Genomic DNA, 20,870 nt, shown 5'->3' on the forward strand with positions numbered 1-20,870 from the left:
TCAATATTCCTTATTATCCCTCCAGTTGCATATTTTACCTACTCTGTCCTTTCTATACCATTAGTCTCTGACTACCCACAAAGCTAGACCATAAACACTCTTCTAGCATGTTAACTTCACTTCCTTATCAACATGCTTGTCGAGACCACCAATCACACTATAAACAATCAGTATACCTAATGGGATGCTGGGTTTTATAAATAATCACATGGAGTGCAAAAGCAAAAATTTTATGATGAATGTTTACATAAAGACTTGTTCAGCTTTAACTGCATTACAGCCTCCAAGTCTGACATCACATTTTAGAAAGGATGTGAAGACAGTGGAAAGAGTGAAGAAAAAAAACATGAGAAAGCCCAGAGGATGAGAGGCTTCATATTTAGCAACAGACAGTCTAGGTGGTTTTTCTTTAAAGACGAAAGGTTGGGAGGAGAAATGATGTATGGCTCCATATCATGAGGTGCCTGGATAGAGTAAATGGGAAGAAGTTTTTCCCATTAGTGGAAGCGTCCAGAATCAGGACCATGATTTATGGACTGCCAAAAGAAGCACAGCATTTTACACATGTGGTTAGATTCTAAAATGCTTTGCAAGGGAGTTTAGTAGCAGCAGATTCAAATGTGGTTTCAACTGGGAATAGGATAAATTTTCTGAGGAGAGAAAAAGCACATTATCAAAGGTAAAGGACAATGGAGAGGGCCCAACTGAATAGTTCCACCTCACAACTGGTAGGGGTAAGGCAGGATTATTGAATTCTATAAAGACTGCTGTTATTAACCCTCCTAAAAAGTCTACTATTCAAGCTTACAATTCTCCAGATGTCACTGGAAATGCAACCTTTTTTTCCTTTAAAAACATTACAGGCTGACTTAGTGCCTCACAGCAACACTGCAATTTCTCCCATTTGTTCTTAAAATTCATTGAATGTGGTTTTCGTTACACCTACTTAACTGGTTAAAGTCACAACCAATATTTGGTGACACAGACAATCCCGTTGTCCTGTTCCTTTAAATCCTTTCCACCGCTGACTATTCTATCCTCCTGTCTTTCTTAGCCAAATTCATCAAGTTCACTTGGTTATGCCTGTTTTGACTCTGCCTTTAAATGCCTTTTTTCCTCTATAATTACAAATTCATCTCCAGGGATGCACTCAGTCTCCCATTATTTGTCACCTACATAAGCATGGGTTAACTTCTTCATGTATGTTGATGACACCCTGCCCTAATTTGCTGCCTCTTCCCTAAATCTTAATGTTGTGATAGCTGCCTGACATCAGGAACTTAATAAGACAACGTTTCTTCTAGCCTAATGTCAGAAAACCCCCTGTGCAATTATTTTTGTGGATCCTACTAATACCTCTGTCCATGACTACATCAGCACCCTGGAAGATTGAGCTTTCAGAAAATGTGGGAAATCAACAACTATTTGACCCTAATCTCATTTCCCCTTCCCCACAACTACACCATTACCAAAACAGCTTTCTTCCAAGTGTCCACTTCCACTTTCTTCAATGTATCAGCTTGGTTCAGTGGTAGCATCCCTGCCTGAGTTAGAAAAGAAAAAAAATATAAACATTTGCATTTATACAGCACTTATCATGACCTCAGGACATTCCAAAGTACTCTTCAGCAAATTAAAACACTTTTGAACTGTAGTTACTGTATTAATGTCGGAAAGGTGCTAATTTGCACAGAGTAAGATCTGACAAACAGCAATGTGAAAATCTCTGTTAGCGATATTGGTTGGTGGTTAAATATTGATCAGGATCCCCCATGATCTGGCCAGTTGTCAATTGATTGTGGGTACCAGTCCAATATCAGCAGCTGAACACTTCAATTTGACACATCAGTATGATACTGATGAAGGACTGCATTGTGAGAGGTAACATATTTGAGATGAGATGTTAAATAGAGCCCATGCTTACCTGTCCAGGCAAATACAAAACTGCCTGGGCACTTTGACAGATGGAAATTTTACCTGTGTCCTGCTCAACAATCCTCCTTAGTTAACACAATCAAACAAATTGATACAACAGTCATTCCATTGCTGTTTGTGAGAATTTACTGTGGTCAAATTCACTTGTTGTTCTACAAACAACAGTAACTACTCTTCAAAAAGTAATTAATTCTGATAAGCAATTTGGGATATTTTGAAGACATCAAAAGTGTTACATAAATGCATGTCTTTATTCCACCTCTACAACATTGCCTGCTTCCATTTCTAATTCCTAGCTTAGTCCTTCATCATCATTTAGTTCAATCTTGCCAATGCTCTTGTAGCTGACCTTTCCATTTTAATCCCCCACATTATTCAACTCATCCAAAATGCTGGAGCTTGCATCCTTACCTGCATTCCTGTCAGCTTCAAAGCCTATCAGTTCACTCTTCTCTAACTTTGTGTTTTTTCCTGTTTTAAGATCTGTTAAGCAACCTTTTCTCCCCCCATTAACACTGAATGATCATGTGTCCTCTTTACCCTATCTTTGAGCATTGTTAGCTGTTTGCTTAGCCATTGCACATTGGCACTCAAACTCCCTTCCTCATTTTCCTCCCCACTGCTCAACAAACTTCTCAAAATTCTTCTCTTCAATGTATGTTTGATCTAGCAAAAGAACATTCTCCACTTTGCTTTTTCTCACTACTACTTGGGCATTGAAACATCAATCTTTGGATTATGTACCACAATGGAACATCTTCCTTCATGTGAAGGCAGCTATAAAATTAGAAGGGTACATTTAGTCAGAAGTTAGTAACATTGTACAGAAAGAGTGAATTTAGAATCTGCAAGCTAAATTTACAGGACTTGGTAAAAATTGGTGACTACAATTCAAATAATTAATATTAATTTTCACTTTTACTTTTATTAAAAATGAGAAATTATTCCTGTTGCCACCTGATTTTTCTTTGCAATTCTAATGGCATGTGCCTTATGTGCTGGATTGCCTGGCTAGTATGTTGAAACAGGAGTTAATATGCATGCAGTAAATATGCATAGCATGCACAGCAAGAAAATCATGACATCCATCAGCACACTCATTTGGAAATGCACTGCTATCTTAAAGTTCAAAGCTGCAATGTTTTATTCTTGTACATTTCAATGTGCATTCAGCACAAGGAATTAGACTATCCTTCCCAGCACCAACCTGCCACAAAGGCATTTTAAGTGGGATCAACTTTTTCCATGCTGGCATTGATTCATTTATTCTGACTATTGCTATTATTCTGTAAGTATTTGGTATTTTTTACAGCTCTGTAAAGAATGACCTGGTGGGTGGAGAAGAACTTCTTGCTGATTTCAATGTGTCTGAACATTGAAAGAGGAGGCGGTGGTCTAGTGGTATTATTGCTGGACTGTTGATCCAGATAATGTTCTAGGGATCCAGCTTTGAATCCTGCCAAGGCAGGTGGGGGTATTTGAATTCAATAAAATATCTGGAATTAAGGATCTAATGATGACTATGAATCCACTACTGATTGTCGGAAAAACACAGCTGGTTAATCAATGTCCTTTGGGGAAGAAAACTGCCAACTTTCCCTGGTCTTGCCTATGTGTGACTTCAGACTCACAGCAATGTGGTTGATTTTTAACTGCCCTCTGGGTAATTAAGGATGGGCAATAAATGTGCCTAGCCAGTGACACCCTCATCCTGTGAATGAATTAAAAAAAAAACAAATCAATTTCAGCTACAACTGCACCGGTAACCACTTACCTCAGAATATAGCATGATGTGGAAAATTAACAGATACAGTAGCGCCTCGACATACGAACGACCCCGTTCACGAACAAATCAGTTTACGAACAGGATTGTACCTTAAATTTTGCTTCAACATACGTATGAAATTCAAGGTACGAACAAGGTACAAACGCAAAAAGCCCGTGTTCGACCATGTGGTTTCATTGTTCTGCTTTGCTACGCGCTTGTTGAACGAAAAAGCTCTCGTGCCCCGCGTGATCTCATTCAGTTCGACTTGGCGCGTGCGCTGTGAACAGCCGTCCAAGCATTTTTATGCTATCCGAACAATGGGAAAAATTGATTCATTCGCGAACTGGGTCCTGGAACGGATTAAGTTAGTAAGTCGAGGCACTACTGTATTATATGTGCCAAGCTTGGGAGCAATTTTCCTACATCAGGCAGGAACAAATAATGACAAATCTGGACCTCAGTTAAGAATGTCTTTATGTGCAGCTTGCTGGAGCCACAAATGCAACCTCATAGCAAGGTGAGGACCTAATTACCAAATCTGTGAAGGTGACTGAAGCAACAAACTTCTACGAATCTGGTTCTTTCCTGGCTGAAGCTGGAGATTAGATTAGATTACTTACAGTGTGAAAACAGGCCCTTCGGCCCAACAAGTCCACACTGCCCCGCCGAAGCGCAACCCGCCCATACCCCTACATCTACCCCTTACCTAACACTACGGGCAATTTAGCATGGCCAATTCACCTGGCCTGCACATCTTTGGACTGTGGGAGGAAACTGGAGCACCCGGAGGAAACCCACGCAGACACGGGGAGAACGTGCAAACTCCACACAGTCAGTCGCCTGAGGCGGGAATTGAACCCGGGTCTCTGGCGCTGTGAGGCAGCAGTGCTAACCACAGTGCCACCGTGCCGCCCACATGTTTGCAACATCTTGAAAGTTTATTGATCACACTTGAACGAGGTCACTTTGGTTCTCTATTCAGAGACCAAATACAAGCAGAAGGAGTAAGCATGTGGTTTTGTGAAGACTGCATGCTTACCTATGATGTAGTGTTTCACTGACTGCCTGCACATCACTTTGCAGGTGATGCATGCCAAATATGCCCTATTTTGGGTTGAAAAGAGATTCCAATCTCTCAAAGTGCAGCTTTTATGTAGAATATAAACAGTAAATCAAAGCCTAATGCATCCTGGTAGCAAATCAAACAGTAAATCAAAGCCTAATGCCTTCCCTCTACAGCAGTCCTTGGTGCCAGCTGTTTTTAAGCTACCATGACAAACCAAAGGGTGGTTACTGGTCACCAAGGGCTCTTCACTGACAATATAACTGTTGAATCCAGTGAACAATCCATGCATATATGACCAGTGTGCTGATAATGAAAGCCTTTTTGCCACAAGAAATGCGATAGAACAGATCTCTGGCTTGCAGAAACAATCCATCTGCTGTATGGAATGCTCTAGAGGTACCCTGCAGTACTCAGCATGTTGAGTGACAAGGTTGCATGTTAATCTGTTTCATGCTGCCGAAGCACACAGCCCTTTTGCCATCAGCTATATGGCAAGTAGCTGAGGAGCACAAAGAGTAGCAGAAGGTGGAAGAGAATTTGGCAGAAGATAATGCAGGCACCCCTTTCTGCCCCTGAAGAATTCATCAGAGTACAATACCATTGTTTCACTTGTCATAAAAAAACAAAACCCAACACAAAATAAATAGTCCAAACCAACTGTATACCTCACCGTGCAATACTGTATGCAAAACTCAACTAATCAACTTTGTGCATTTGCTTAATGGTCATCTTTCATATACTTTAGATTGTCCCAGTGCTCCCATGCAGTGCTATTGCAGAAGCTGGTAGAAGGCTGCTGATGCTCAGTAGGGAGGCTTGAAGGAATCCTTGAAGCGTGACAATAAAAAATTTACATAATAGAAGACCCAACTGCTCATGGTGGCATCTTGGGATAGGCAGCAGCAATTTGGGCTGGTTAGCTGAAGTAAACATGGCCACTTCATTTTCCTGAGAGAAAACTGTACATTTATACTCCACGGAGTCACTGATTTGCACCTCAACGAACAGTAATCTGATGAATGACACTGCTGGATTGCTGTGACACCTACAAGTCCTTTTGTAGATTGAAATCCACCATTCTGATGCCAGTAGCCTAAACTGCCCAGAAGTGCACAAAGCTGATGTCCCCAGACTTCCCGATTTGGTCCGCAGGCTCTCTAGGAGGCTTCCCAATGCATCAAGCATTTTGTTATTGATATATCTCAGCTTTTGTTTTGTCAGCTGTCCTTATTGAAACTTTCACCCAAGTGCTCTGCAGTTCAATCTTTGAGTGATATTGACTTCTGGCATTTAAGGACCCACAAAACCCTTGCAAACTGTTGCAGCTATAGCCTGTTCATGTCTGGTATCTCACCACATTCAGATTTCATTGCTAGTGTATGCACCAAGTTACTTAGTGTTTGAGCTGTTGCTTGTAAGATGTGAAATCCACTCAGTGTTATGACAACCTTTTTGGTCGCTGTATTTAAGGGTAGCTGTCATGATTGAATAGTCACATGTAGGCCAAACAAGACAAAGACATTAGTGAGTGAGGTGGGTTTTTCCAACAATCAACAATGGTTTTGTTGTCATTAAGTTCCTAATTCCAGATACTTACTGAATACAAATTTCATCATGTGCCATAGAGGGATTTGAACTCGATTCCCCAGAACATTACTTGGGTTTCTGGAATGAATAGTCTTGCACTAATACCACTAGGCCATCACCTTCCCTTTTGGCAGTGTGTGAATTTACAATGAGTGAGTGTTGCAGCATTGCTAAGTACTTGATGATGAGGTGAAGATATAAATGCACACTGGCTGTGAGAGCTAGTTGATGGGATATAGTATTTGAAGATCCATTAATTGACTTTGACTGTTTTTCTATTGTCATTGAATTTTTTTACGACATTATATCGAAGGCTAAACTCCTGACATTGGCCTGGATAACTATCTGCTCCTAATGTCTTTTGACCATGTGTATGGTGGGTTTCTTGTCTCTCTGTGGGCACAGAGCAACTCCTCTTTCCAAGTCTTTCACCACAACCCTGAATGTAGTGTCCACATATGTGAAAGCCGGTGCTCTCTACTGACGACTCCTCTTTATATGTTTCAGCCACAATACAGTGCCCTTGAAGAGAAATAAGCAAACTTTAAATAGTGCTAGCCGCTCACAACTTTAGCTCTCTAGATGATGCAATCAGCCAGTGAGCAATGCGGTTAATTGGACTCAGATCATGGAAATGAGAGCAGAAAGGTGTTGTGCTGCGTGTATTACAATCAACTGAATCTACTACTTAATCACATATCACAATCCCTGAACCCATTTTCAAAAATTATCCAAACCACTTCTCTTCGTGCTAAACTCTTGGATAAACCCACAAATATCTACCTCCCAATTCTGAAAAAGAGATCCAAAGTTAGCTTTGAAACATCAAAATGGCAAAGAGCTCCTCATTCTCTGTAAGTTACCTCTTATTTAGTAACACTCAAATCTTTTTCTTACTATGATCTATGTTGTTAATTAATATGTAACAGCTACAATAAAACAATTTAAACTATTATTTAGAGCCTTCTGCAATTTACGTTTAAATTATTCTTCATTTACTTTTCAATTCCACGCATTTCACAGGAAATGGCTAGAATTTATTTCACCTTTTAAGGACTGAACTTCTTTAATTATATTTGAATCACCAACAAAATGTTAATTTTACAAGATCTACACAAGCAGTTTTCTGCACCACACTGAAACAGAATAGGCAAAACAATTTTGCAAAACAATTCTGAATTTATTTTTCTCCTTAAATAAGGATAATGCAATCTAATTGCATGTTTAAATGCCTGTACATTTTTTGATAATGTATATATATCCTGAGCATGTTATCATATTGTAACTACTTACAATATAAAACTATCAGAATAAGCATAATTTACTTGGTACCATCTGCTTTCTCAGGTGTTAAATAAGCTATATTCTTGAGGCAGAAGAAATAAACGATAAATAGAATAAATAAACAGAATAGCTAAACTATCGGTCAGCTCACCCTCATGCAACTAGATGTTAATTAACTATGAAAATATAAGGTTTATCAACAGCAACTGGAAAAGGTTTCCAAGGTTTTGGTTTATTTATAAATTTTCTAATCTTGACAAGTTTAAATTTCTCGGGAAGATTGTATGGCCCTCAATAGCAGGTTTGTATACTGGAGAGGCAGTGCAGTTCCCTGGGCGGCCTTCTTGGTCTGCCTACCCAACTTGTCGGTGATTTCACAGCAAGGCCTGCCCACCTCAGCCCTTAAGCTACTGGCCTGTTAAAAGGCTACTTCATGGTTGTTTCTTGCCCAGCAGTAATTCAGAGGCCAGGAAGGATGGATAAGCTTGGCTGCTTTCATTGCTTGGGTCTCAAATGAGAAATGTGTTGTTTCCTTTGAGGTCTGGCAATCTGAGCTATGTCTAACCTCTTCTGGCCTTCACCTTTTAAGGACTGAACTTCTTTAATTAGATTTGAATCACCAACAAAATATTAATTTTATAAGATCTACACAAGCAGTTCTCTAAAAGATTTAAAGACAGAGTTAGGAGAGCAAAGAGAGGACATGAGCAGTCTTTAACAGGTAGAATAAAGGAGAACCCTAAAGCTTTCCATAGGTATGTGAGGAATAAAAGGATGACTAGGGTGGGAATAGGACCAGTCAAAGACAGAAGTGGGAAGTTGTGAGCGGACCCCGTGGAGATTGGAGAGGTGCTAAATGAATATTTCTCATCAGTTTGCACTCAAGAAAAGGCGAAGAATGAGATTCAAGATATTAGACTAGAAAGGATCGAGGTTGGTAAGGAAGAGGTGTTGTCAATTCTAGAAGGAGTGAAAGTAGACAAGTCCCCTGGGCTGGATGGGATTTATTCGAGGATTCTCTGAGAAGCTATGGAGGAGGTGTTGGAGCCTTTGGCTTTGATCTTTGAGCTGTTAGTACCACAGGACTGGAGGATTGCAAATATTGTGCTCTTGTTCAAGACGGGCAGTAGAGATGACCCAGGTAATTATTGACCAGTGAGTCTTAGGTCTATTGTAGGAAAAGTTTTGGAAAGGATTATAAGAGATAAGATTTATAATCTTCTAACAAGCAACAATTTGATTGCAGATAGTCAACATGGTTTCGTCACAGGCAGGTCATTTCTCATTGAGGTTTTTGAGAAGGTGACCAATCATGTGGATGAGGGTAGGCAGTTGACGTGGTATACTTGGATTTCAGTAAAGCCTTTGGTAAGATTCCACATGGTAGGTTGTTGGAGAAAATGCGGAGGCATGGGATTGAGTGTGATTTAGCAGTTTGGATTAGGATCTACCTTTCTGTAAAAAGGCAGACAGTGGTGGTTAATAGAAAATATTCAGCCTGGAGTCCATTTACTAGTGGTGTGCCACAAGGATCTGTTTTGGGACCACTGCTGTTTGTCATTTTTATAAATGACTTAGACACAGGCATAGGTGCATAGATTAGTAAATTTGCAGATGACACTAAAGTCGATGGAGTAGTGGACAATGTGGAAGAATGTTGCAGATTGCAGGGGGTCTTGGATAAATTGCAGAATTGGGCTGAGAGGTGGCAAATGGAGTTCAATGCAGATAAATGTGAGATGATTCACTTTGGGAAGAAAAACAGGAAGGCAGAATACTGGGTAAAAGGAAAGATTCTTGGTAGTGTGGATGTGCAGAGGGATCTTGGAGTCCATGTACATAGATCCCTGAAAGTTGCCATCCAGCTGCTAGTGCTGTTAAGAAGGCATACAGTGTGTTAAGTTATATGGGGAGAGGGATCGAGTTCCAGAATCGTAATGTCATGCTGCAACTACACAAAACACGAGTGCAGCCACACTGGAATATTGTGTACAGTTCTGGTCGCCTCATTACAGGAAAGATGTGGAAGCACTGGAAAAAGTGCAAAGGAGATTTACTAGGACGTTGCCTAGTCTGGCAGGAAGGTCATATGAGGAAAGGCTGAGTGTACAGGAGTTGGGAGGTCATGTTGCAGCTGCACAGGACATTGGTTAGACTACTGTTGGAATATTGCGTGCAATTCTGGTCTCCTTCCTGACAGCACCCGGCACATACCCCTCCAAACCCTTCTTATTCATATACCCATCCAAAGGCCTTTTAAAGGTTGCAATTGTACTAGCCTTCACCACTTCCTCTGGCAGCTCATTCCATACAAGTATGATGCTCTGCGTGAAAAGGTTGCCCCTTAGGTCTCTTTCACATCTTTTCCCTCTCACCCCAAACCTATGCCCTCTAGTTCTGGACTCCCCCACCCCAGAGAAAAGACTTTGTCTATTTATCCTATCCATGTGCCTAAGCCTCTGATGGTCCAGGGAAAACAGCCCTAGCCTATTCAACCTCTCCCTATAGCTCAAATCCTCCAACCCTGGCAACATCCTTGTAAATCTTTTCTGAATCGTTTCAAGTTTCAGGTATGGATGAGTTGGACCGAAGGGTCTGTTTCCATGCTGTACATCTCTATGACTATAAGAGACTCTAACAATGTTCTGGGGACCTGGGTTCGAACCATGCCAAACGAGATGGTGGAATCAGAGTTGAATAAATAACTGAAATTAGGAGGGTAATGATGATCAATAAACCATTGTCAATTGTTGGAAAAACCCATCCATTTATCCTTTTGAGAAGGAACTGCCCTCCTTACCTGCTCTGGCCTACACATGACTCCAGACCCCACAGCAATGTTGTTGATCCTTAACTGCCCTTTGGGGAATTAGGGATGCTCACTAATTGCTGGCCTGGCCAGTGATGCCCACATCCCATGAAGGATTAAAAAAGAACTTTGATGGCACTACTGGGAATAGAGAACTCCGTCAGATATGATGATAACTCTTTGCAGCAAGATGTCCTCCTGAATGGGCAGTGGCAAGCCTGATCTCCAGCCAATTAACACTCCATTGCAAGGCTGCTAACATCCATTAAGTAGTGGGGTACACATCCTCCGGACACTTCATACATGCTGTATCTTATGAAAATCAACACTGTTTGAACTGTTACACATTAACTTAAAATGAATAGCTATTATCAATTATGAAACATTAATCTGTTGTCAATACATTCTGACACAATGGTCAGATATTAGCCACAAAGTTAACAAAGCAAGGCAAGATGTAAAATTATTTTTATAATAAAACTGAAAAAGCAACAGAAAAATGTAAGGAGAAAATAAGCTTATATTGTAACCTGCAAGGGAACAGAACTCACTGAACCTTGTGACAGACAGTTTCAAATCTTGTAAGAAAGTAAAATAGAGCCTTAATTTGACGAAAGACTGAAGGAATTGTTTTGCTAAGACATCTTTGTATTTTGTGAGTAACTTTGCATATTAAATGCTGTCGACTGAAGTGCAAACCAATGGCTACTTTAATAATTAATAAATGAGTAAGATTGTGAAAATATTATTTGGAATAAACTGGCACCTTCAATGACTATTCAAACCTCCATTCTTATTAAAAGTCATCTAACAATCTTACTTCTGTTTATTAATTATTAAAGTGGCCATTGATTTGCACTTAAATCAATAGCACTTAATAAGCAAGTAGTCATTGGTGAACATTAAGATTAAGATTGCCTTATGTTTCTCCATTTGAAATAATATGTAAAATAACAATACCAATTTAAAAATAAAAATAATTCTGAAATTAGTAAAACTAATACCAGATACTAAAACTAAAATTGGTTTTAACATTGCCAGCAATAGTACTGAAGATTATGCTCTAAAACTTGTTGCTGCTCTAGACAAGCTATTTCAAAACAGCAGCAACTCTGCATCCAACCGATAATGTGGATAATTGCCCAGGTATGTCCTGTCCACAAAAAAACTGGACAATTCCAACCTGGTAAATTACTACCCCATCAGTCTACTCTCGATCATCGGAAAAGCGATGGAAGGAGTCATGACCAGTGCTATCACTGACGTCCAATCTGCTGCCTCCACTCTCATTCCGGGGTGATGGGGGTCCTTGGGAGGCAAGCCAGTCTATCCTGCAATAAAAATATGACCTCCTCCTGGCCAGATTCTCCCAGGTTAGGATTGAGGAGCACGGAAATGACATGATTTTGGAGTGAAAACTGGAGGCTACATTTCACACTGTCTTGATAGAGAGTTGTAGGTAGAGTGAGAACACAGGTTGACTAGAATTGCAAGTTGCTGGATGTCATTGTCTGAACAGACTTTACTTTGCCAATGGTAACTCAGCTGCATTGCAATGAAAAGGATTCCATTCCCTGCAATACCAGCGGAGTTTGACCATACACAGTATCCTGGCAACCATCATGAAGGGGCCACAGCAAACTCAAGAAGTGATTGGATGACAAATATTTTCTGCTAATTATATGGTTCTTGAACCCAATAAAGAGAAAATGCTGGAAAATCTCAGTAAGTCTGGCAGCATCTGTAAGGAGAGAAAAGAGCTGACATTTCAAGTCTAACTGACCCTTTGTCAAGAGCTTTGACAAAGGGTCAGTTAGACTCGAAACGTCAGCTCTTTTCTCTCCTTACAGATGCTGCCAGACTTGCTGAGATTTTCCAGCATTTTCTCTTTTTTGGTTTCATATTCCAGCATCCGCAGTAATTTGCTTTTATTTATGTGGTTCTTGAGTCTGTTGCACAGTTAATGGACATGTGAATACATTAATACAATGGAAGCCAATTCACACATGAAATGTGATTCAACAAGTGACTGAAGTGCTAACAACAGGCTTGATGCTAGAGTCGCTCTGAAGCACTTCCTTTGTGATTATAAATTTGCAAAGTTGCTGTTTCCCTTGATAGTTCTTGATTGACAACTATCACTGGAATGTTTTTAGAAACCTCCAAAGTGAAGGCAGAAGCATAATTTTTGTTCATTTCATCCACATTTCCTTATTATTGATTAACTCCCCATTCTCACTTATTGTATTCCCATGTATATTCTGCTTGTTTTTCTAGATGACAGCGATTGTGTTTTGGAAGGTGCATAAAAGGATCTCTGGTGGAATTTCTGCAATTCACCTTGTAGATGGTTAGGTGGATTGGCCTGTAGTGGCAGTGATGTGTAAGCGAGGTGGATTAGTCATGGTAAATGTAAGGTTACGGGGATAGGGTGGAGGTCTGGGTTTGGGTGGGATCCTCTTCAGAGGCTTGATGCAGACTTGATGGGCCAAATAGCCTTTTTCCTCACTGCAGGGATCCTATGATTCTATGTATTGCTGGTGAAGGTGTGAATGTTTGTTGATATGGTGCGACTCATGCAGGCTGTTTTCCCTAAATGATGTCAAGTTTTTAGAGTATTGTTGGAGCTGAACTCATCCAGGCAGGTGGGGAGCTTTCCATCACACTCCTGACTTGTACCTTGTAGGTGGTGGACAGGACCATAACCTGGTGTTGGGTGACTTCTGAACTTGTCCACCCCAGTCCAACACCAGCACTCCACCTCGTGGCTACCATCGATACCACAAACTACTGACTTAAAGCGGTGAGACTTCACCTGATGAAGGGGCACGGCTCCAAAAACTTGAGAATTGGAATAAACCTGTTGTATTTATAATCTGGTATCGTGTCACATCTCACCTTGTCCACCACAGTCCAACACTGGCACCTCCACATCATGGCTACTATATTTTTCTAGTCAGCTGAAGCATGAGAAGTGGCTGAGCAATACCTGTACATGTTTGTGTTTTCATACAACTTATACTAACTAATGATTCACACCACCTGACTTAAGATGAGGGCATACGATATCTACAGACTTATCCAGCATCAGACCACTCAGGAGAGAAAGGGTAAAATTGGAAAGGGAAAACATGAGGTGGAAACGTGAAGCATGAAAAGTGGGAAGAAAGCAAACAGATGTTAGTGTAGTCATATTTGGAAGGGGCAACATAGATAGGAAGCAGAGTAGATGATGCTCTACGTAGAAACATCAGCTTAAGAAATTTGTTTTATGACACTTGAGCGATGCATTTTATTTGTTCACCTTCTCCTTAATGATGTAAAGACCACATCTTTCCATTTCCATTTTTAAGCTGTGGACTAAAAGAGGAAAATACTGTTGTAAACTTAGGAGGCTGTGCAAAGCGATGGGTGCACTTTTAAAATTACATTTACTGGAGCACAACATGATGTGGATACAATGCTGTTTTTATCCTAGCACAGTGAAAACAATCACAGAAACCATAGAGCTGAAGGGCTCTGAACACAAAGAAAAGTGATTGACAACAACATTCTGATTGGGTCCTGATTAGATGACCACAGCTTGTGTGCGGCCAGTAGAGCAAAGAAGCTGCAAGTAAGAAAGCAATTGGCAAATTTTTCTTTGTATCTATCTGTCTCTCGTGTGAAAGTACCAGAATATCTCCACTAACAGCAAGCTGTTTACGACAACATTTTCACTAAATTCCATGCTGGAGGAATAAAACATCCTTAAGGACAGTGAAACAATGAATTCTCAATCAGGAAATGAAAGAGCATTGGTTTGCAAGCAATCTTGCATCAATAGCAAAGAACTCAAAGAAATTAGAAGCAACCAAAAGAAACAACTCATTGACTCCATGGTCCTGTCTGTGTCTTATGACTGCTTGTGAAGAAGGATATTTAAGGACAGATCAAGTTAAGTTTAGAGTTATAAGTTAATAACTCACATTTTATAATTGCCATTTTTAAAGATAATTTGCTCACAATAAACAATTATTTTCTTATTAAGTACAGAGACTCAGTGTTTTTTTAAATCTAAGTTCATCAGTTGGGTAAATTACAGGCATTATTCCTTTTACTCACGGGTCATAGAGAAATTATCCACTTCAGAGTATTCAAGCTGCTCTGTGGTCTGCATCGTACTGATGGGGTCCACATGCATTCAGGTAGTGGCTGGTGAGTGTCACCTTACTGTCCTCTACAAATACACTAGATTTGACTGAACTTAGAGAATTGCAACACCTCTGAAACCTCTGCCTCTACCCTTGTTGGTGTCATTTGACTTGTCACAGGCAAGTAGAAGCTTTCCTTATAAGGCAAAATGGACACTTCCAGAAATAACAGAGATACATAGTCAAGATCTTCCCATTTTTAGATAGTTAAGGTCCAGTCTAACACTGACAAACGTGCTATGACAGCCATCGGAACTCTAGATGCAGAGTACAGGATATCAAAAGTTCAAATTTCTGATAGGCAATAAATAGGTGTCTGGAACCCTCTCAAAATGTCTCTGACTTTAACCCACTTTTGGTGGGTTCTAATTTACTTACCTTAATAGCTAGTCAGGAAAGGTGAGAGGGATTAAAATCTGCTGCAACCCTGGGCTAACACTGGCCTGCCAATCACTGGCAGCAATTCACTAAATATTCCCAATGAACTCCCTTGAACATCCAACTTTACTTTCCCTACTGACATATGGCTTCCCCTAAAAACTGACCAACACTGGATCTGATCTCTGGACCACCACCCAGTGTTACCTTGTTTTGATGATACCCAACCACCTATTCAAATGACCTTTCACAGAACCCCTCTCATCTGACCCCTCCACTCACTTCCCTGTCTGTCACCCATTCACCTGGCCGTTCCCTCTGATTTGCCTACTACCTCAGCACTTAGCTGTCATCTGCTCCTTGCCGACTTGCGACTTTCCCTCCTCATCAACTTCCACATGCACTCAACTGCCATGCCACCTACTTACTTACTTGCCTCTCTCTTCTCATTAAAGAAGCTTTGGGACGTTTAAAACCAGGAGAATAACTGTTACTACTGCAGAAAAGGGCATGGTTTGGCTCCTAGTGCTGATCCTGCACTATAATGGAAGATCTCTAAACAGGTGCACCCCATTCTTCTGAACAAGCCGAAATCAGAAGTTTGGGCAAAAACACAGTAAGCAAAACAAAAATGCAGTGGCAACCAGACTGTGAAGATTCAGCCTTAGATCTTACTTTTACTCCCTACAGGTGTATCCCAGTGTCATGACAACGTTGTAGTCAGAAACCAGTGGAGTTGCTCAGAATAGAGTGAAAAGGACACTTCTAACATCACATTTCAATATGATCAATTGTTTATTCCAGTAAGGGGAAGGAAAGCAACACAAAATGCTAAAATATGATGCAAAAAGTCAGTACAAAATAGGTAGAAGTAGCAACAGAATTAATCAGAAAAAAGATATTTGTAATAGGTAAAAGATTCAAGTGGTTTTGAAGGAAGAGACAACTTACATGGCTGTTGAGAAGAGTACTTCTGTGAGCTGTCAAACCATCAGACTTTTGGAGTGTCTCAATCGCCATTTCAATCTGATGACAGATAGCATTAAAAAGAGCTCAAGACAGTGAAAGCAGATTGTAATGCACATAGAAATAAATGAAAATTAACAAAAAAAAAGCACAACAGGATTTTTAATGAGCAAGTTTCAAGCAACAACTTTATTATACAGAATGCTGTAGTCTATACAATTTAAAAGCAAATAATTTTCTAAAGTGCAATTTATTTTAATGAACTCAGGGAAAATATTAAATCATACTGCAGTACATTGTGCTACTTAGGAAGTATGTGGATTGCAGACCAACTATTAATTATACAGTTTACCAGTTTTGTTATATTACATGCATCAGATCAGCCTCATGTCTCATGGTACGTAACAAGTTGTGTTTGACTGCATACTACACTAGAATAACAGCAATGCATTGTACTGCATGAAGTAGCTCACCTACATGCCATGTGATATGCACCAGCTACATGTTATACTTCAAAGATCAATGGCATATTATGCTATTCATACAAGATACAAGATTCACTTTATGTACCATCTCTATTCTACACTGTGTTTGACTGAGGGCAGTGGAAAGTTAAAAGTCTATTTAAAGTAAAAATTACAAAGAATTACAAACAATATCACACAGGTAATTTATCAGAGAGTATTCCAAAATACAAACAAGGAACAAGGTTTTTTTTATTCACTTGTGGGAATCCCTGGTTGGGCAGCATTTATTGCCCACCCAAGTTGCCTTTGAACTAGGTGGCTTCCATGCCATTTCAGAGGGCAGTTCAGAGTCAATCACATTGCTGTGGATCTGGAGTCACATGCAGGCCAGACCAGATGAGGATGTCAAGAGTTACTTCCTTGAAGAACATTAGTGAACCAGATGGGTTTTTCCAACAATCAACAATGGTTTCATGGTCATCAGTAGATTCTTAATTGTATATTATCATTGAATTCAAATTCCACCATCTGCCATAGCAGGATTCAAACCCAGACCCCCAGAACATTATCTGAGTTTCTTGATTAACTGTCAGCTGATCATACCACTAAACCATGGCGTTCCTGTACCCAGCCCTTCAAACCAGCTTTGTAATTCTATAAGATTATGGTTACTCTGATTTTAATCTCAATTCTACATTGCTGCATTTCCCCAATAATCTTTCATCCCCTTGGTTATCAAGAATCTGTCTACCCCTACCTTCAAAATATCTAAACACCCTCATCCACTGGCTTTTGAGGAATGGAATTCCAATGACTCAAAACCCTCACTGAAAAACAAGTTTCCTCACCTGTTTTAAATGGGGACACCCTTATTTTTAAACTGACTCCAATTTCTAGATTCTCTAGACAAGAGGAAACTATGAAAAGTTGTAGAGCTCTGAGATGCAGAGAGATCTGGGTGTCATAGTACACGAATTTCAGGTTAGTATGCAAGTACAACAAGTAACCAGGAAACTAATAGAATGTTATGGTTTATTGCTGGGGAAATGAATGCAATAGTAGGGAGATTATGCAAGGAGCATCAGTGACTTTGAACTCAAAAGGCGACATGGGCTGTGATACTTCAGACTATGGCTGAAAATATGATAGTGTAAGCACCCCGACTTTCACACAATGTACTGGCAATCTTAGCGGTAGAGTGGGAAAGAAGAGACATTTGAAAGAAGGCAGGAGGCATTCTAGAAATCTACTCAGCAGACAATGAAAGAAATAGTGATGGAAGTTAATGTCAGGAATGTTACTCCAAAATAAATGAATCACAAGAAGTGTAATAATTGTTCCAGAATATAAATGTAAGTGAGCTCACCTTCAAATGGTATATGTAACTACTAGCATCACTAGCCTTATCATCTGCTCAATCCTCCACATATCATTGGCTACCAACAATGTCTATCGATAACCAACGCTGAAGGTTCTTATACTTTATCTCAACCTTACAAACACAGTAATATTGCAAGTCTCACACCCACAACTCTCAGCTTGCATACAATGGTAGCTTTCAACTTTGGCAAACCCATAACATATTGTAGGATATTCATTGACAACTTTTATCTTTTTTGTTGGAACTGGTGGTGCATAAGAAGAGGTTTAAAAAAAACTAAGGACTGGAGGAGAACAACCAGCCTGCAGACTTCAACCTCTGATGAACTGCACTCAAGTTTAGCCACAGTGGAACCTAATGAGGTCTTCAATGCATGAGGCTACAATATGAAGTTTATGTGCACACATAGCAAAATTCTTGGTGCACTAGGAAAGCTTCAAGAAAATAAAGATTTCTGTGCAGGCCTTAGAGCTATGCTTACCAAATTGGATGGGTCATCACTTTTATCAGTATACCTCTGGAACCTAGCAAGACATTGTGTCTGATGGCCAATGTCACATTGCAACAAAACCAGCTGCTGTTATCTGACTGTTATCTTCATGACTCTGGAATTTTCAGAGCTGACAGATCTATAAAATTACAGAGGCACCGTGCAGTAAGTGTGGCTGTGGCCCCATGAAGCAGGAATCTGCCAATTTCTCTCAGGAAACATCATTCCTGCTCCAGCTCTGATGTCTTTGTATTATTCTGTCACACAGTTAGACCAGACTACTTAAGACCAGGTCAAGATGATGCAGAATGAAGCCAGATTTTCGAGATTGAAAGCTATTCAAAGTCACCCTCCAAGTCACACCTACAATCTCCTGAACTGGAAGTCAGCAACCTTTCACAGCCAAGCTTCAAATATCGGAGGCAATACTATGTTGGAGAAATTAAGGTAAGCCAATACACACAAAAGATAGGTACCACAAGAATGTGAATTATTGACTTTTATATATAGAATGGCATGATGTTATTCATAATTCGTTTTGGAATGTTTACTTTGTGGCAATTTGTATTTTACATTTTGATCAAGTTGACATTGTAGAGGATAGGTAAAGAGTGTGTGAGACTGTTGCTAAATGGGGAGTTTTAATTTCAGTCATTTTGCATTGCTCAAGTTATTAGATTACATGGAAAGGGGCTGCTTATGTCTGGCTCCTTTTCCCGGTCGTGCCTCTGCACGTCCTCCTCGTTCTCATCCTCTATCCTTATAAATGATGCCACTGGTTGTTCCTTCATGGTCTTAGGCAGTGCAACATCTTGAGTGTTATCAAGATTTGAGGAGAAAGTGAGGTCTGCAGATGCTGGAGATCAGAGCTGAAAATGTGTTGCTGGAAAAGCGCAGCAGGTCAGGCAGCATCCAGGGAACAGGAGAATCGACGTTTCGGGCATAAGCCCTTCTTCAGGAAATGATTTATCTACCTCAAATCTTGATAACACTCAGTTGAGTACTCCAGTGTTCCATCAGAGGTCCAGGGTAATGGAAGTGCTTTAGGTGTGTGATGATGTGCTATAAATATATTCCTTGGAGAAACCTGCTTCTTATTATGTCCCACTGTATTAATAGCTGAGAGGTCTGGCCTGGAGTCATGAGAGGACAACCCTTGCCACAAAAAAGAAAGTCAGCAAAGATAAAGCCCATGGAATAAATAGGACGGTGGCAGCATAAACGTTAAGTCAACTGAGTGTCAGTAAATGGAAGGGCATGTTGAACAATTATTTATCAGACTAGAGGAAGCCAATGCAGTAGACCTCTCCAAGAGTCTGTATCGGGACCACTAATTTTGTTCATTCATATTAACTAACCTGACTTGGGTGGACAGTTGACGACACCATGTGAATTGGGCGAAGGATATTGACAGAATTTATGAAGTTTTATCTCACTGGGCTTGCACCATTATTCTGGAGTCATCTAAAAAGTTAAAAATTTTATAAAAACTGCCAAAATTTGCCAACTTACCAGTCTTCTATACTCAGGCTGACAGAATTGATGTACCAGATTTCTGTACTTAACCAGAATTATTGATTCCAAATAAATAGATTTTGGCTACAAGTAAACAATTATGAACTGTCAACATATAATTTTACTAGCTAAAATTTTAACTTCATATAAAACTCCACTAACACTCTCTTATACAGACAGACACAAAAATAAAACGTGCATTATGGACTGAGAGAAATACTGGGAAGGCAGTTCAATGGTCCCCTGTTCACAGGGTTCACTGAGATGAACATTATAGTTCATCAGGCTTTGATGCCAAATGGGTTGGGTTTTGGGAAGGTGTTGGTAGGATTGTCAGATTCAGCAGCAGGGAACATGCTATATCAGGGTTCAGGGGCTATAAGGGATCTGGAGAAATTTTTTATCTAACATTTTTCTGGATAACTGATAACTGCAGCAGACTCTTCAAAAGTCTCCCATTTAAACAGACATCTTTGAAGGTTCCAGGTGAAAGGAAATTACCCATCAGAATCTTCAATTTCACGAACAATTCTCTTGGACTCTACGAGAAATAGTGCAGGGTCCTGATGCACAACACTTATCGACACTGCAGAAACAATTTTCTGGCCAGCACAAAATCCAGGCCATTGTGCATTTGCTAACGAGACCATTATTCACATTCAGCTGAGTTGTGTACTTATTTTCTTTTTCCTTAATGTCTGTTAAGTGAAAGTGAACTTAATAGTTCAGATCAAAGAGGAAAATTGGTAAATACCTTCTTTCTAAAAAAAATCAGAAGAACGTGAATGTACAAGTAGTCTAAGATTGTGGATAACATGAAGAAGACTTGCTTTGATGCTTCAATGCATTGCACAAGAGAGGAATTCAAACGTGAGTGTATAGCTCAAATAAAATGTTACTGACTGCAGTCTCATCACTGAGAGAAGGTTCTAAGCAAATGTCTAAATTTTCCTTATAAAAGATTTAAGTCTGCCTCCTTTCTGCTCTTGAACATTTCTACGTGATTTTTATATAGCAGACAAGGTAGAAGC

At 39.9% G+C, this 20,870-nt stretch overlaps 1 protein-coding gene across 9 annotated transcripts in view; it reads right to left on the reverse strand.

Annotated features, from left to right (window-relative positions):
- Positions 1-20,870, reverse strand: part of LOC122564059 (transcription factor RFX3-like) — a 279,903-nt gene that overhangs the window by 83,368 nt on the left and 175,665 nt on the right. For 6 of the 9 annotated variants that reach the window (XM_043718574.2, XM_043718555.2, XM_087994420.1 and 3 more), the window contains 2 exons: positions 15,972-16,046; positions 1,470-1,544 (listed from right to left, as the gene is read on the reverse strand). The exons of 1 other annotated variant lie outside the window; for it this stretch is intronic. In XM_043718574.2, coding sequence (XP_043574509.1) covers positions 1,470-1,544; positions 15,972-16,046 — 150 coding nt within the window. The remainder of the gene's footprint in view (positions 1-1,469; positions 1,545-15,971; positions 16,047-20,870) is intronic. 2 more of the 9 variants (XM_087994433.1, XM_087994431.1) reach the window with 2 other exon arrangements.

The sequence above is a fragment of the Chiloscyllium plagiosum genome, unplaced genomic scaffold (genome assembly GCF_037043375.1).
Source record: "Chiloscyllium plagiosum isolate Xiang-an unplaced genomic scaffold, Cpla_swu_hap1 HiC_scaffold_2, whole genome shotgun sequence".
Classification (NCBI taxonomy): Eukaryota; Metazoa; Chordata; class Chondrichthyes; order Orectolobiformes; family Hemiscylliidae; genus Chiloscyllium; species Chiloscyllium plagiosum.